The 17,033-nt window shown below is 43.6% G+C and overlaps 1 protein-coding gene across 1 annotated transcript in view; it reads right to left on the reverse strand.

Moving 5' to 3' along the window:
* The window catches only part of aldh1a3 (aldehyde dehydrogenase 1 family, member A3), a 127,176-nt gene that overhangs the window by 29,800 nt on the left and 80,343 nt on the right, over positions 1-17,033 (reverse strand). The window contains exons 4-6 of the mRNA XM_063066521.1: positions 11,369-11,498; positions 10,351-10,412; positions 8,538-8,666 (exon numbers count right to left, since the gene is read on the reverse strand). Of these exons, the coding sequence (XP_062922591.1) occupies positions 8,538-8,666; positions 10,351-10,412; positions 11,369-11,498 (321 nt within the window). The remainder of the gene's footprint in view (positions 1-8,537; positions 8,667-10,350; positions 10,413-11,368; positions 11,499-17,033) is intronic.

A 17,033-nucleotide genomic window follows, 5' to 3' on the forward strand; every position in this document is an offset into this window, starting at 1 on the left:
TTTTGGTGAATGTTATCTTCTTTCACATTAACCTGTTTTCAATTTAAAATAAAATGTTCAATGAGTCAAACTAGGAAGGAAGGACTTTCGTTCTGCAGTCGTTCCATGACTGTCCAATGCACATTTGATACTTGTTTGACCCTGAGGCACCAGGCATCTGCACCAGCGGTGCGTCCCAGGTTTTTGCCAGCCAGTTTACAATTGACACTCGTGCGCTATGGAGCTGTGCTTTGTTTGTCCTTTGTGAACATTTGCAGTTTCGTACTTTTTTTGAAAATTAAGCCTTGTTTTTACATTCAGCTACTCATCACAGTGCAAAAGAAAATGAGCAAAAGAAAAGCAGAAAGTGATAGTAATCGTGAATTCAATGAACAGTGGAAAATGAGTTCTTGTTTATAGTGGGTCCGTCAGGAAAACTGTTGTGCATTGTTTGTGAAAACACTTTCTCACATAATAGAAGACATGATCTTAACAGACACTATAAAACACAACATCAGACTGAAATAGAAGGAAAACTGAAGCTAGTGCTTGGGTCTGAGTTATGGAAATAATATGTGATTAAGAAAAAGGAAGAAATCAAAAGAAGACAGAATATATTTGTTAAAAGAAGTCTCATTAAGGTAAGTAATATTATCCTGTTTTTATATTAAATCAATATATCATGTAAAAATGCTAAATATGTCTATATTACCATATTTTTACAAGAATTGAATGGGGGTACAAGAGTTATATGGTGCATCTGAACTCGTGCGTGAAAAAATTGATGCATGGAATGTAAAAGGTTGGCCACCCCTGGCATATACTACAGCAAAAATATAGTGGGAAGGTAGAGGATTGGGAAGCTTTAAAAAACCGACAGAATGCAACTAAAATAGCTATAAAGAGAGAAAAGATGAAATATGTGAGTAAGCTAGCCAATAATATAAAAGAGGATACCAGATGTTTTTTCAGATACTGTATATAAGGAGTAAACGAGAGGCAAGAGTGCATATCAGACCGCTGAAAGATGATGGTAGAAATGTAGTACTGGGGGACAAAGACATGGTGGATGAACTGAGTAAGTGTTTTGTGTCAGTCTTCACTGCGGAAGACACCAGCAGAATGGTGGAAACTTAAGAGTGTCAGGGACAGAAGTGAGTGTAGTTACGATTACATTCATTTGGAGAGTTCTAGAATATAAGAGCAAGGATGTAATGCTGAGGCTTTATAAGGCACTGGAAAGACTGCACTTGGAGTGTTGTCAGCAGTTTTGAGTCTGTTATCTATGAAAAGATGTGCTGGCATTGGAGAGGGTCCAGAGAAAGTGCACGAGAATGATTCCACGAATGAAAGAGTTAACATCTGAGATGTGTTTGATATATCTGGGCCTGTACTCACTGGAGTTTAGAAAAAAAATCGGGATCTCATTGAAACCTACTGAATATTGGAAGGGTGGATGTGGAGAGGCTGTTTCCTCTATGGGGGAGTCTACAACCAGAGGGCACAGCCTCAGAATTGAGGAATGTCCATCTAAAACAGAGATGAGGAAGAATTTCTCTAACCAGACGGTAGAGAATCTGTGGAATCCATTGCCACAGACAACTGTGAAGGCCAAATCATTGAGTATATTTAAAGCAGAGGTTGATAGGTTCTTGATTAGTCAGGGTGTCAGAAGTTACGGGGAGAAGGCAGAAGAATCGGATTGAGAGTGATGATAAACTAGCCATGATGAAATAGCAGAAACAGACCCGATGGGCCGAATGGCCTAGTTCTGCCCCTATTGTTTTGTATGAAGTGGACATGGAAAACAAGCTTTCAGGAGCCATCAGCATTGACTCTGACATTTGATTGAAACAAAGGCATTTGTGAGGCCTAATTTGGAGTATTGTGTAAATTTCTGTTCATGTACCTACAGGAGAGATATCAAAGAGATTGAAAGAGTATGGAGAAAATTTACAACATATTGCCATGTCTTGATGACCTGAGTTATATGTAGAGATTGAATAAGTTCGGACTTCACTCCCTGGAGTGTAGGAGAGGGGGGGGGGGGGATACTTGATAGAGCTGTACAAAATTATATAGATGGGTAAATACAAGCAAGCTTTTTCCACTGGGTTTGGGTGAGTCTAGAACTAGAGGTCGTGGATTAAGGGTGAAAGATGAAATGATTAAGGGGAAAATGAAGGGGAGCTTTTTCACCCAGAGTGTGGTGAGAGTGTGGAATGATCTGCCAGTGCAAGTGGTGACTAGTGGTGTTCAGCAGAGAAGTTTGGATAAGTACCTGGATAGAAGGGGTATGGAGGGCTATGTTCCAGGTGCAGGTAAATGGAACTAAGCAGAATAATAGTTCAGCATGGACTAGATGGGCCGAAGGATCTGTTTCTTTTTTGCTGTTGTTTTCTATGACTCCAATCTTCACTTACTCTATATTAAAGAAATTGGCAGCCCAAGGCAAACAGAAGTCATTGTGCCAAAATTAACTAATGAGAGTTTGGCACCACATCAGTCATCTTGCATCACTGGTGCACCATCAATGAACCAGGGACTCAGTGACCATTCATAGAGGAGCTTCCTGATTGCACTGGTGTGGATGGTGCCACAAGGACACCGGCCACACCGGTGAGTCCGTGGGACATGGTTGCTGGGAAGAACTGGGCTTGTGGCCATTAGAGGTGATGAGTTTAAAGTGTTAAATATTGAAGTGGTCTCCTGATGGGGGAACTCAGAATAAGGAGGCAAAATTTTTACTCTTCTTTTGAGATTTACACAGGAGTCTCATGTGGAACACATGGGATTTCTAATGTCAACAGTGTCATAATGTCATGGATTGCTCCATCTGGATTCTGGTTATTGAACAACACTGGCTGAACACTAGTTGATGAATTCTATTGACCAACGTCTGACTAATGAGTTGCCCCAGCCACTTCTGACGAAAAGTCATTAAGTCAAAAGATTAACTCTTTCTTCCTCCATGGATGCTGCCTGACTTGTTCATGATTCCTTCACACCAGCAGCAATCTACAAGGACCAATTAACTTTCCAATCAGCATTTTTTGCTTTATTTCTGGTTTTCATATTTTTTATTGATATGTATGGGGCTATTATTTCCAAGAATCCATCTTATAACCCTACTGCCAGTTCTGAATGGAGTTGGAAGGCTAGAGATGCCCCAAAAAGCTTCATGCCAACACCCTAGGAATTTGGCACTGATTTATTTGACACAAAATTATTTGTAGCTCACCACTGAGAGCGTGGAGGCCCTTTCTATGTTGGAAACTCAGTAAATTCTGTTTCCATTTCAATCAATCTCATCCCAAAGATGCGCTGATTGGCAAGTTAACTGGTCCTTGTATATTGCTCCTGGTGTGAAGATGAGTAGTAGAATCTCTTGGGGAGTTGATCAAAAATGTGCAGAGAATAAATACTGGGATTTGTGTAGGATCTCCCTCCAGTAGTTGTCTCCACTTTTACCCTCCTGTCCCTCATCTGGACCATCTCTTCATCTACTTCTATCTGTTATCCACCTGCCTCTGTTACAATCACAACACTGTATGACTCCAGCTGCCCATCATCCTTCACCTCCCTCATCTACCAATCTCCTCGGCCTCAGTCTCCCTCTCCTCTATGTACCGACCATCTCCCCTCTCCACTCTCAGCCCTAATGCAGGGTTTCAATCGGAAACATCAGCAATCCCTTTCCTCCCACAGACATTGCTTGATGCCGAGTTCCTCCAGCAGATTGACTTTTTGCTTAGGGCTAGTATAAATGGGTAGCATCGATTCAGTGGGCTGAAAGGCCTGTTCCCATCCAGTGACAAGGGGAGCCACACATGCAAACAGCCTAGCTCTTTTTCCTGAGGTTTAATGGTAAGCCTCAGTACCAGAACAATACTAGCACTGAATCATGGCACTAAACCTCGGCAAAAGGACATTGGGACGTGGAGGGCTATGGTCCAGGTGTGGGTCAATGGGACTGTCAGAATAACAGTTCAGCATGGACTAGATGGCTGAAAGGCTTGTTTCTGTGCAGTAGTGCTGCTCTGTGACTCTCCATGACCATATGATAGAAATTGCCAGACCCCGGTGCGAGTGCCAGAGTTTTTGCTGCTTCTCAAACCTCCAATAATAGAAATAAGTCATTTTACGTTTTCTCTCCATTTACGCCATCTCCATCAGTCCCCACCAGCTCCATCTGGCAAAAGCCTGGGGTTGAACCAGCCTGTTTGCAGTTTTGTGGTTACAGTGGACCCTAAGATGAGCTTCTGATGACATGCCTCTCTTAGTAATTGCATCCCCACAACATTGCCAGCTCCATCTGCTTCAGACCTTCCATGCAGAAATACACACCCATCTCTTTGTTAGCCTGAGCAGCCTCAACCCTTTACGGCCTCCCAATGTCTACTCTAGACAAGCCGAAGCTCAACTCAACCAAAAATCAGAGCTATCAGCATCAACTTTCTCATTCCTGTTTGTAAACCCTTCTGTGGTCTTCCTAGCTCCGATCCTCTAAGATATTTGTGCTCTTCTGACCCTGAGCTGACAAGCAGTCCTGGTTCTAAATGCTGTACACTGGCATCTCTAAGCTTGGGAATTCCTGCCCTAAACTTCATCTCCGTTCCCTGCCTTACCTGCTGTTGTTCATCTTCTCCAATATCACCTCAAGTCAAGTTTTGTTTAATTACTTTCCTATGAAATCCCATGCTATATTTTATTACATTTAAGGTGCTGTATATGTACAGGAGCTTCAGGATTCACATGACCAGGTTCAGGAACAGTTACTACCCCTCAACCATCAGGAATCAACGGGGATAACTTCTCTCAGGTACACTTGCCCCATCATTGAAATGTTCCCACAACTAATGGACTCTTCATCTCATGTTCTCGATATTTATTGCGTATTTATTTATATATTTATTTCTTCTTTCTGCATTTGCACAGTTTGTGGTCTTTTGCACTCCGGTTGAATGCCCTAGTCGGGTGGTCTTTCATTGATTCTATAATTATTCTATAGATCTGTCAAGTAAGCCCACAATAAAACGAATCTCAGGGTTGTATATGGTGACATGTACAGTATGTACTTCGATAATAAAATTTACTGTGAACTTTGAAATGCTCCCTTTTCATTACTAATATCACAAAGAGTAGGATAAAGTGTGGGATAATTTGAACACAATCTACATGGACTTTTATGCTGCTATTAAGGTGTTCTGAGTAGTAGAACTCGGGATACAGAAGGAGTGGATCTGATGACCCCCTGTGCAGTGGCAGAAGCTTTCTGCCTCTCTTCAATAAACCCGCCCCTACTCCCCAAACCCAACGTATTATTGTTGGGTGTCTCAGCCTTTTCGTTTTGGGAATAACCCTGGAGCTTTGGGGCATTTCTCCTGGTCAAGGTGATTCTCGCCTGGACCGCAGCTTCACCACTTCAGGCACCAGGGGGCAGTATGCTCTGCAGGGAACGATGAAGCAACTGGATTTCCTCTGACGCAGCATTTTTCACAGGCTCAGGTATTCCCAAAGTAATCCACAGTCAATGATGCTCAAGCTCCATAGAGTCGTACGTCATCCTTCAGCCCACTTGGTCTACACCAGCAAACAAGCACCCAATTATACTGTTCCTGTGATCAGTAGACGGCAGAGTGGGTGCGGCCTGCAGAGCCACTGCCTCATGAGGGTTCAATCCTGACCTCAAGTGCTGACGATGTGGAGTATACATGTTCCTGTCCCTGTGGCTGTGACTGTTTCCCTCAGGAGCTGCGCTTCCCTCCTTCATCTCAAAGACGTGCAGCTTGTAAGGTTAATTGGTTGCAATAAATTGCCCCTAGTGTGTAAATTAGTGGAAAAATCTTGGGGGAGTGGGGGTGGGAACATGAGGAGAATGAAATGGCCTCAGGTGGGACTAGTGAAACAATGGATGCTTAATGGTCAACACTGATTAAATGGCCTAATCTTTATTAAATAATAATAATCTTTATTAATTTATCTTAATTAAATGATACCATTTTTCAGGACTGACAAAGGGTCTTGGCCCGAAATGTCGACTGTTTATTGAACTCCATGGGTGCTGCCTGATCTGCTGAACACATTTTTTGTATGTTGCTCTGGATTTCCAGCATCTGCAGACTTTTGATGTTGTGGTGTTTGCCAAGCTTGGCAATTAGCTCGCAGACGTCTGATCACCGGTCAAAGTGACACCCTCAGAGCACAGCTGTTGGTGTTTCTCTCTGGGAGTGCTCACGTTTATATGGCTCCCCAGCCCCCCACTCACTTGACTGGCTACCTCTTCAGTGGGACTTTGAATGCTATTGGTCCGAGTTTCTTTGGCTGTCAGGGCTTTGTAGATGACGTCTATTTCTATATGTTTGCTTACAGAGTTATCAGAAGAGAACCACACTCCTAAAAATTCTCATGCCTGCCCCATGTTTGCCTGCACCCGAACCTCCGCGGCATCACAGTTAAAGTGGTGTCCTTCTTGATCGTCGTGTATGTGCCGAGAATAGCGACAATAGATCATGTCTCCACACCGTCAGTTTGCGTTCCTGTAGATGTGTTGAGACTTTCTCATGTTTAATTGGACTATGCTGTATCCATGGACACTATAATTCCATTTTATTCAACCACTCACTTATACACCTGGAGCCATTAACCAACCACCCTGCATGTCTTGATGTGGGAGGACATTGTGGGAACTTCATGTGCTCACAGGGTGGGATCTGCAAACTCAACAGATACAATTTCTGAGGCTGGGATTGAACCCAGACCTCTGGCACTGAGGCAGCTCTCTACTAGCCGTGTCACTGCGTGTCTGCTGCAAAAGGGCTGGGATTCACGACCGACTGTTTGTCAGATTCCCCTGAGAAGAATGGAGCTTGGAGAAGCCCAGTATAAATGACTGAAGGAGAGCCCATCTCAGAAGCCACCCACCCTCATTAGCCACCTCTGAACCCGAGGGCCTGCAGCAGGAGCAAGTTAACCTTAGTCCTCAACAAGATGGAGAACAACATGTCTGGCTAATCAATGAGAGCCTGAAAAGTTGGTGTTGTAGACAGGAATTGTTTTTGAAAGGAACTGTACTTCTGTTATTTACATTTTATTCAACTCTAATCATGATAGGACTCTTTCCCCGATACTAACTGCTCTGTCCTTTGTCCGTGTGTATCAGAATTCATGGGCTGTACACTTGCAGTTTTTGAAAACATGCTTGTAGAACTGCTCTGAGCTACAATAGGAGAAAATAAAGTAAAATATTAAAATTCCACTCCCAGCCAACACCCCCACTGCTAGAAACATGATCCCCGTCCCACAGTGCGTCAGACACCTTCTCCTTAAGCAACTTAGGTGCTCACTTTACTCCGGAGGCCTGGACCATCAAAACAGAGATATAAGAGCTCCAATCCTACTATGGCAGCTGGATAATTTAAATCCAAGCATTTAATTAAATCAGGAATTGAAAAGCCACCGTCAGTAAGCCATCAGCTATCAGACTGGGGTAACCCATCAGATCGCCGATCTCTTTCAGGAGAGGAAAGTTTGTCCTTACCTGATCTGGCCAATAGGTGGCTGCAGACTCAGCGATTGACTAAACAATTTGGATGCAATGAGGGGTGGATAAGCAATTTTGGCAAATTACAGTATGTCTACATTCTGAACGTGAATCATGATTATAAGTGCCACACCAAAGACTTGAATGCTAAACTTTGGCCGCAGTACAGATGGAACGCTGCTCAGCTGAAGGGCCTTCCTTCGGGTGAAACGTTAAACCGAGGCTTGACGTACCCTCCGAAAATAACGTGAGCATCTGAACGTGGTCGGGGGCAATGTGGAAGGTGGAGCCACAGCAAAAACCACAGAAAGCATGTTCTCACAGAGTAGAGGAATACACACAAACACACACAAAAACTCTGGAGGGGAAAGGGCTGAAGAAAGAGGAATCGAATCAGAGAAGACAGCAGACCTTGGAAGAAGGAGAAGCAGGAGGGGAACCAGAGGGAGGTGATGGGCAGATGAGGGTAAGAGAAGGGGTGCACAGGGAGCCAGAGTGTGGAATAGAAAAAGAAAGGAGGAGGGAGGGGGAGAAATTACCAGAAGTCGGAGAGGTTGATGTTCATGCCATTAGGCTGGAGGGCTCCCAGCCGGAAATCGAGGTGCTGCTCCTCCAACCTGAGCTTGGCCTCATCATGGCAGTAGGGGAGGTCATGGACAGACATGGCCAGAGTGGGAATGAGAAGATGAATTGAAATGGCCACTGGGAGATCCTGCCTTTTGCAATGAACAGAGCGAAGATGCTCGACAAAGTGACAGAGGAGCAGGTTCAAGAGGTCCCTCCTAGTTTCCATGTTCTGCCCTCATCACAATGCTGTTAGTTGGATCTTGCTGTGCACAAGATGTCTTATTGTTCCAAATTCAATCACTGGCTATTTTTCAAAAATTCCTCGGAGGTTTCAAGGCACTGTGGATATCTCGAGCCTAGGAGAAGGTCTGGGTAATCCTTCGCACTTTCTAACTCATCTCAATGCATCACGTGTCTGAATTTGGGACCAATAGTAAACGGCACTGACCTCTTTGATTAACGCTCCCATGTAAAGTGCTGTCAGAGGCGTCTGCTCAGCTGGTTTGATCACCACAGTATTCCCACAACACAGCGCTGGTGCCACTTTCCAAATGAACATCAACAGAGGGAAGTTCCACTGGGTGGGGGGGGGGTGGGGAAGAGAAAAACAAATTCATCAATAATGTTCGGAAAGGCAAAAGCTGGTGAGTGAGGCCCAGTAAGAATAAGGAGGAGGCACAGTGATATTTAGGGACTGAGAATTAATGAGGAGATCTGGAAATAGGAAATATCCCAAAATGTTTCTCATGGTTTGGTCACATGATATTCCAACCCTCCAAGCCGCCTGCCTCTGTAATCTTCCTATTATTGTGCTGAAACAAATATCAGAGGGCAGCATTATATTGTGAGCTGGAGGGAGGCCAGCACTCTCTGTGAGATGGGCAGGAACATGACAATGTGACATCCCTCAGATCTAATAGCCTCAATTGCACAGATGGCAAAACAAAGGCTCCTTTTCATTTATGCTAACTTTTGTCTCATGAATATATCTGACATACTGTCAAATGAGTGTGAAGCCTGTCAGCCTATCATGGGAAGGGACTACTAGTTGATAGGATTTGGACAAAACATGACCATATGTTGTTGGAGGGCTCTGGTCCAGGTGACAGGTAGCTGGGACTAGACAGAAGACTAGGCTGGTACAGACTAGATGGGCTGAAGGGCCTGTTTCTGTGCTGTAGTGCTCCGGGACTCTCTGACTATAAATTCCCCAAATTATTTGGTTATCAATATCATAAATAGTGAAGATCAGACTGGCTGAGTGAACAGTGCCTCACAGGAAACAAACTGTGGACCCGGGGTTATTTCCAAAACGCTTCTCTGTGGACAGGATGAAGTTAATATGGCTTATTGCTGGTGAGTAGAGCTGTCTTAGTCCATTGTGGCAAGTATAGGGGCACAGGTGGAGTGAGAAACAAACTGTAGAAGGAACTCAGCGGGTCAGAAGTAGAGAGATATTTCACGTTGAGACCCTGCGTCAGGACTGAGAGTGTAGAGGGGAGATAGTCGGTGCAAAGAAGTGAGGGCGAGGGGTGAATTGGGGGCTGGCAGGCGATAGGTAGAACAAGGAGAGAGGGGTGGTGAGAGGCAGATGGAGCCACGTGGATGGAGAGCAGGATGAAGACAGAGATAGTAGCTGAAAGTTGATAAGTCGAGACAACAAAGGCCACAGAGTGTAGAATCTGATGTAAGGAAGATGAAAAGAAGAAGCAGAAAATGGAGGAATGATGGTCAGTCGGAACCTGTGAGGGAAGGGAAAGAAACTGGATACCAGGGGTAGGAGACAGTAGGGTTGGCAAAGGTAGAGACTGGGAGATGGATGAGAAGGGGAGATTCTAGGTAGGGTCAAGTTCTGCTGGAGATCCGTTCTCTGCAACCACAATTAGGAACTCTGACCAGAAAGAACATGTCCCTTTGATGCAGTCGAGGCTTTGTTGAAAGAAGCAAGATGGATGGTGAGATAGCCATCTGAGAGAGAGCCCCAAGTCCAAACCTGTCCTGATGACAGATGGTCTGCAGAACAGAAGGTGTCCCCAGACCACCAGTATTATTAAAGTAATTATTAAATGTTTTGAAAACATTTTGGGCATCAAGAAATATTTCCACAATGTTTAACAGATACAGTTGAAAGGTGCACTTTCCTACATTAATACAGCTTGTTTATAAAAAAACAGTTGAACTTTTCTTTGTAATTAAACATATCCAGACACCAAAAAAATGAAAATAGAAGTTATTGCAGCAAGTTTCTCAGACCAACTTACTGGAGTGATCTGTCCACAGACTCCTATTGGTTCGTGTCTCGTAAACACAACAAAATCTCCATCTGCCAATATAACAGAAAAATAATGATAGTTTCAAAGGTTCATTTATTATTGCAGTATACAACTCTAAAATACTTCTTCTCTGGGTAGCCATGACACCAAGAAAGAAAAGAAGGGCAGTATGATCAGCAACCTCCAAATCCCCCCTTCCCCACACAAAAAAAATGAACACAAATGGAAAAGACACATTGACCCCCAAATCCCCCTCCCTGCACAAAAAAAAACAAACAAAATGGAACGGGCACATCAACACTCGAATCCTCCCCCCCACACAAAAAAAAACAAACGAAATGGAACAGACACATCAACCTCCAAATCTCCCTCCCCAAACAAAAAATGAACAAAACAGAACAGGCACATCAAGCCCCAAAACCCCCCTCCCACAAAAGTTGTTAGAGATTATTTTTAGTAAAATACCCATTGAACATCATCGCTGTTTCAACACAACCCTCCAGAATTTAATTTTATACATTCTTCTAAAACTGTGGCATTTTAAAACACCTTAGGATATTGGAACAAGCACATGAGAATCTTTCACTCATCCTGTCATTATGTGTCAGGCAATAAACACTTAGCCCAGTAATTCATTGGAACGATGCCAAAATAAGATGCTGTTTAGTAGAATATTGTGCTGACGTGGAGTGAAGCAATTCTGTGGACATCACTGAGTCTCCTTGCCTCTGTCACAATCATCACACACTTATTTTTGGGTGCCATTCTTATATTCTTCTGTGTGAAAATAGCCCACATGGAGGTGGTGGTTGTCCATCATGTCCCACGCTCACGGGAAACCTGTGCGGGAGAGTGTTTCACGTGGAAAAGCCATTGCATTCCACTCTCTCGACCTCAGAAGCCCCAGGTCCAGTGGTATAAGCAAGCATCACACATAGTTAGTGAGAGGTATTACCAAATTTTATTTCTATAAGCAGTAAAATTCCAAAATAAGTGAGCAACTCACCCACTGGTATACTCTTCCCATGGATCTTATCTGCCCAGCCAGCATAGTAACGTAGGGTCCTTATACATCCCTCCAAGTCAATGGCAAATGATTGCAGAAATGGCTTGCCTGTGTCCAACGTTTCAAGTGTCTAGTAAGTTCAAATAATAGCCGATTTAGAATACATTGGTCTATGAATCAGTCCGCCCTGAAAATAGGCACAAGTAATCCGCACCTACTGAGTGGAATGTTATCCCAGGAGAGGTTTGACCGTCTCTTGTGGGGTGGTCGCTGCCTGCCAGTTTTGTGACAAAAACCCTACTTGCCAATCTTTAGCACCGCTGTGAGTTTGTTCAGATCTTGCTGCAAGTGACCACACACGGTGCTGTGTTATTGGAAGAGAACATAGCATTGTGTGAACACCAGCAGAAGTTCCCACCTTTGACCTTATCATGAAGAGAATGGTAGTGTAATGGTTAGCCCACTGCTTTACGGCACAGGGTACCCAGGTTCAGTTCCCACCGTTGCCCGTAAGGGGGCGTTCCCCCCTTGGAATGCATAGGTTTCTCCAGGTGCTCCCGTTTCCACCCTCAGTCCAAAGACCTACCGGTTAGTAAATTGTAAGTTGTCCCATGGTTAGGCTCGGGTTAAATCGGGGGATTGCTGGGCAGTACAGCTTCCACACCGTATCTCAATCGATAAATAAACTAAATGATGTCTGATGGTGTGTGGTCTTGCGGGCCCTGACAAACCCAGCTGGTGCTGATTATGGACAGAGTAAGCCTCGGTCAGTTTCTGCAGTGTATTCCGTGAACAAAGTGATGTCGTGGAGAGAGCCCCACAGGAGTGGCATTTATCCAGTCAAGTGAAGACTATCCTGACCAGGGTCTCGTCGGCGATGGAAAGCCTGTGGAAGCACGAGCTTAGACCCCGCATGCCACTTCTCCTGATTTGCATCTACAGTATATGTTGTTTTTTTATAGTTTCACAAGAGTACTGTGTCATTCTAACCTCAGCCTGGTGCAGTTCCCTGGTGAGCCTACCGGCGGGAAAGATGCCAGTGAAGTTGACAGAGTGCAGAGAAAATTTACAAGGACGTTGCCAGGACTTGAGGACCTCAGTTATGGAGAAAGGTTCAAAAGGTTAGGATTGTATTCCCTGGAGTGAAGAAGAATGAGGGGAGATTTGATAGAGGGATACAAAATTATGAAGGTAACTGCAAGAAGACTTCTTCCACTGAGGGTGGGTGAGACTAGAACTGGAGGTCATGGGTTAAGGGTGAAAGGTAAAATGTTTAAAGGGAACATGAAGGGGAACTCCATCACTCAAGAGGGTGGTGAGAATATGGAACGAGCTGCCAGTGGAAGTGGTGGGTACGGGGTCGATTTCAACATTGATGAGAAGTTTGGATAGATTCATGGATGGAAGAGGGTCTATGGTCTGAGTGCAGACTGATGGGATGAGGCAGATTAATAGTTTGGCACAGACTAGATGGGCCAAATGGACCGTTTCCGTGCTGTAGTGTTCTATGACTCTATGACTATTAATGCCCTTGCCTTTATCTCACATTAGTGCCCTTGAGTTAGTGCACATGAAAATGGAAGGTTGAAGTAAGGAATATCTTTCAGCGGGAAACCTCCAGCTCTTCAGCTAATCACAGAACGAGCCTTTGCTCTGACAGCATTGCACCTGCAGCTTTCTAGCTCCAACAGCCTAAGTTCCTCTACTATGCCATGTTATATGGTCGCAAAATTATATGGAACAGTTTCAAGGAACATCTTTGATCATACACCAAAGGTAATCAAGTTATGTGTGACATCCCAAAGAGAGCCTTGGGAAAATCTGCTGGCCATCAAGTCAAGCATGGGAGCAAATCGTATTGTCAGCTGTAGGGCAGTCCTGGTACTTTGATGGACAGACAGACGTGACAATGACTGTCAATCTGATCCATGTTAATAGACACAGTACTGGAATATGGCTGAGAGATCTGTTAGTGCTCGGTTGCCACGGGTGGCCCTACAGCAGGGTTCCACCAGCAGTAATGGTGCTGGGCACATCTCTGTGACCCTCTTCACCATCTCAACAACTGGAGCACCCCTGCATGTGCTCTCCACCCTACCGGAGCTCGACAGGCCCCACATTTCTAACTAAAGGCTGAAAGCCCCAGCACACTAAACCTGCCCTAGCATATCCACTGGGCCATGCTCTATTCTCTTGAGTGGTCCAGATAATAGAATTGTTACTTCAAGACTACAAAACACTGCTTACTGATGCTCTGCTTTTAATATGCTCCTCACTACAGCACCTGTGGTTTATCAAGTTTACTGCTTTCATCTTCCAAGATCAAATAAGAGAGATGTATTAAACTCCCGCAAATCTTTTACCTTTGTTGAACAGTTTGAATTGTACTCCAGTTCTCACTATCTCCTGCATTAGCGGTGAAGTTGTCTGGAATGACACCACCTCCATCTGCACATCAACTATTATCCTTCCCTATTTCTCAGGCCTGCCCTGATTCAGACTGAAAGAGCCCATGTGCACAATTGATGATACCCTACACCCTTGGGAAACTGCAGTGTTAAAGAACCCTTACTGCTAGATATTTGTGTCTGTGGCTCTATGCCAAGTTGCTAGGTGCAGGGTATGTGCCTCGCAGAGTTTCAGTGACATTGTGGAGGCATCACCACATCAAAGATTGCTCTTGTCAAGCCATCCATGACAGCTTGAAGCTACTCTGAAGCACAAACACTCAGGCTCTGCACACTCTGAGAACTAAGGACTCTCATAAATCCCAGTAAACATGACTGCTTCTTGCTTCTTCCTCAATGGTGTCACTGGAAGAGGTAGGGTGGCCAGGTTGCCATTATCCCATTGCCAGGGATGCGTGGGCACGTAGGATATGGGACACTTACAGTAAAACGGCAAGATCTCGTATCTGCTATGGTGGAATTAAGGGTTTGTGATGCTGAGATCCAAATGTTCTCTGGTGATTCAGAAAGTTCAAAAGCAAGGGAAAAAAGTACACTTCCACTCTGTAATAGACTTACAGTGACCACAAGAACTTTATAACCAATGAAGTAATCCTGCAATCAATTTCAGCAAAGCGTGCTCCTGCGTATTGCCTGGCTGATGGTCAACAGAGTCTTTTGAGGTGTCATCTCTGTGTCAATTTCTTGCAGAAGCCAACTCCCACACACCAAACCAGAGCAAGCAACCTTTGAAGGACTTCTACACCCAGAAGATTGTTGGGAGATGAGAACATGCTTACTGAGGAGGTGGTGAATGCAGAGACTCTCATAACATTTAATAAGTGTCTCAATGAGTATTTGAATCGCCAAGGGTAATTAAGTGCTGGAAAATAGGATTGGTACAGATGGTTCTTGGCATTTAGTGAGAAAGGGCCTGTTTCTGCACTGTTTGACTCGATGTCTCTAACACTGTAATTGCTTATCTGTTTTGGTAATGTTAATTATGGAATAAGTAACAACCAAAGTTCAAAGGGCATTTATTATCAAAGTACATATACATTATACAACCTTGAGATTCGTCTCCTAACAGGCAGCCAAAAAACAATTTAAAAAGACCCAATGTGCAGAGAGGGAAAAAAAAACAAATCATGCAAACAATAAATGCAAGCAAATAGCGTTCTGAACTGAAGTCCACAAAGAGCGTCTGTCCACAGAACCCTAGTTTAGCACCGAGCAGAGCAGCGAGCTGAACTGGGCCACCCCTAACCTTGGGCCTTGACACCCTGACCTTTCTCAATCTGGCCCGGCGCCTAAATTGTCATCCAAACATTGGGTTCAATTGCTTTGGTATGCTCTAGGGCCACAATGATGAGGTTTTAGGTCAGTGGCCGATGATCGTTTACCAGAAAAAGAGTGATTACCTGTGTATTTAGTTGTTTTCCTTGTTTCACTGACCACCAGCCAGAAGTCACTGAGGTTCACCAGCACTATCTTAAAGCAGATCGGCAGTAAAGACACTGACATCAACTAAGTCAGACAGTGCGATAAGGATCAGATGGAAAATTGTCAGTTCTGTTGATTGAGGGCTGAATAATCTTCAAGATCGTGCAAAGAAAGCACGTGCTCTTTGTAATAATGCCTAGCTATATTGATCTGAATAGGCAGCAGGGTTCAGTTGATCTACAACAGACCCCCTCTGTTCACAATATGTCCTCCTCCCCTTTGCATTGTAATCTGGAGAATGGAACATGAACCTATTCTATTGCCCCAAATGAAGGAACTGTCATCCATTCTTTGTATTACACAGTGACAACCTCCTTGAATCCCTCGTTACAGATAGTCTTTCTAAAGGGGAGCAAATTCCACTTATGTAGCAGCCCTTGACGGAATGATCTCGACATGACCAGGCTGACTTGATTACCGTGTTTAATAACGATGGAGAAAGCTGCTGACAAACTAAATATTTGTAATCATCAAAGTTAGGTTTGTGCTTTATTCATGTCGACATGAAAAGAACTTGAAGTTTTCAGCCTATGTGCTCTTGGCCAGGTGCATTTGAACTTGACTCAAAGCTATTTACTTGCTATTGAGTTACTCTCTGCTATTTTTCTATTGTAGGAAGTATTTGTAATGTGGTTGTATCATTTTTCTCTTTTTCCGTAATAGAATCATCACCAACACAAAAGAGCTTATCCAATCCTGAGATAGTCCATTGTCTATCATTCCTTTAATTTATAAAGGTCTTTGTTTCATGGAAATATATCTCAGCAACAATCTGCCTTCATTTAGTGAAAATTAATTCAGCTTGTCATCTTGTGCTGTGATGTGGGATAATTATATTATTCTATTAACCCTAATAGATTATTCCGTGCTTGATGCTGTCTGATTGAGCACTCCGAGAAAAAAATGTGAGGTCCCTAACTCTCCAAATGTCTTCTCAGTTACTATCCCTCAACCATCAGGCTCCTGAACAAAAGGGGATAACTACACTCACTTGCCCATCTATTAAGATGTTTCCCACAACCAATGATCTCAATTTAAGGACTCTATCTCGTTATCCCAAGTTCTTGTTATTTTTTGCTATTTATTCATATTTGTATTTGCACAGATTGTTGTCTTCTGCACTCTGGTTGGTCTTTTGTTGATCCTGTTATAGTTACTATTGTATAGATTTGCTGAGTATGCCCACAGGAAAATGAATCTGAGGATTGTATATGGTGACATATATGTACTCTGACAGGAAAATTTACTTTTTGAACTTTATGAAAAGTTAGGTGGGGCAGCCACGTAGTAATAGGCTGGAGCAGCAACAATAACATCACAGGTTGGATTCAACCCTGGAAGATATAAAATGCAGTTACATAAAGTTGCTAGCACTTGAAAGGGTACTGGAAAGTAAAGATAATTGTAAATTATGACTTACTGACAAATATTTGATAAGAAAGGGAACCCAGAGTCCTTACTCAGTCCAATTATAGTCATAGTCATAGTCATACTTTATTAAACCCGGGGGAAATTGGTTTACGTTACAGTTGCTCCATAAATAATAAATAGTAATAGAACCATAACTAGTTAAATAGTAATATGTAAATTATGCCAGTAAATTATGAAATAAGTCCAGGACCAGACTATTGGCTCAGGATGTCTGACCTTCTGAGGGAGGAGTTGTAAAGTTTGATGGCCACAGGCAGGAATGACTTCCAATGATGCTCAGTGCT

Source organism: Mobula hypostoma, chromosome 13, assembly GCF_963921235.1.
Source record: "Mobula hypostoma chromosome 13, sMobHyp1.1, whole genome shotgun sequence".
Lineage (NCBI taxonomy): Eukaryota > Metazoa > Chordata > Chondrichthyes > Myliobatiformes > Myliobatidae > Mobula > Mobula hypostoma.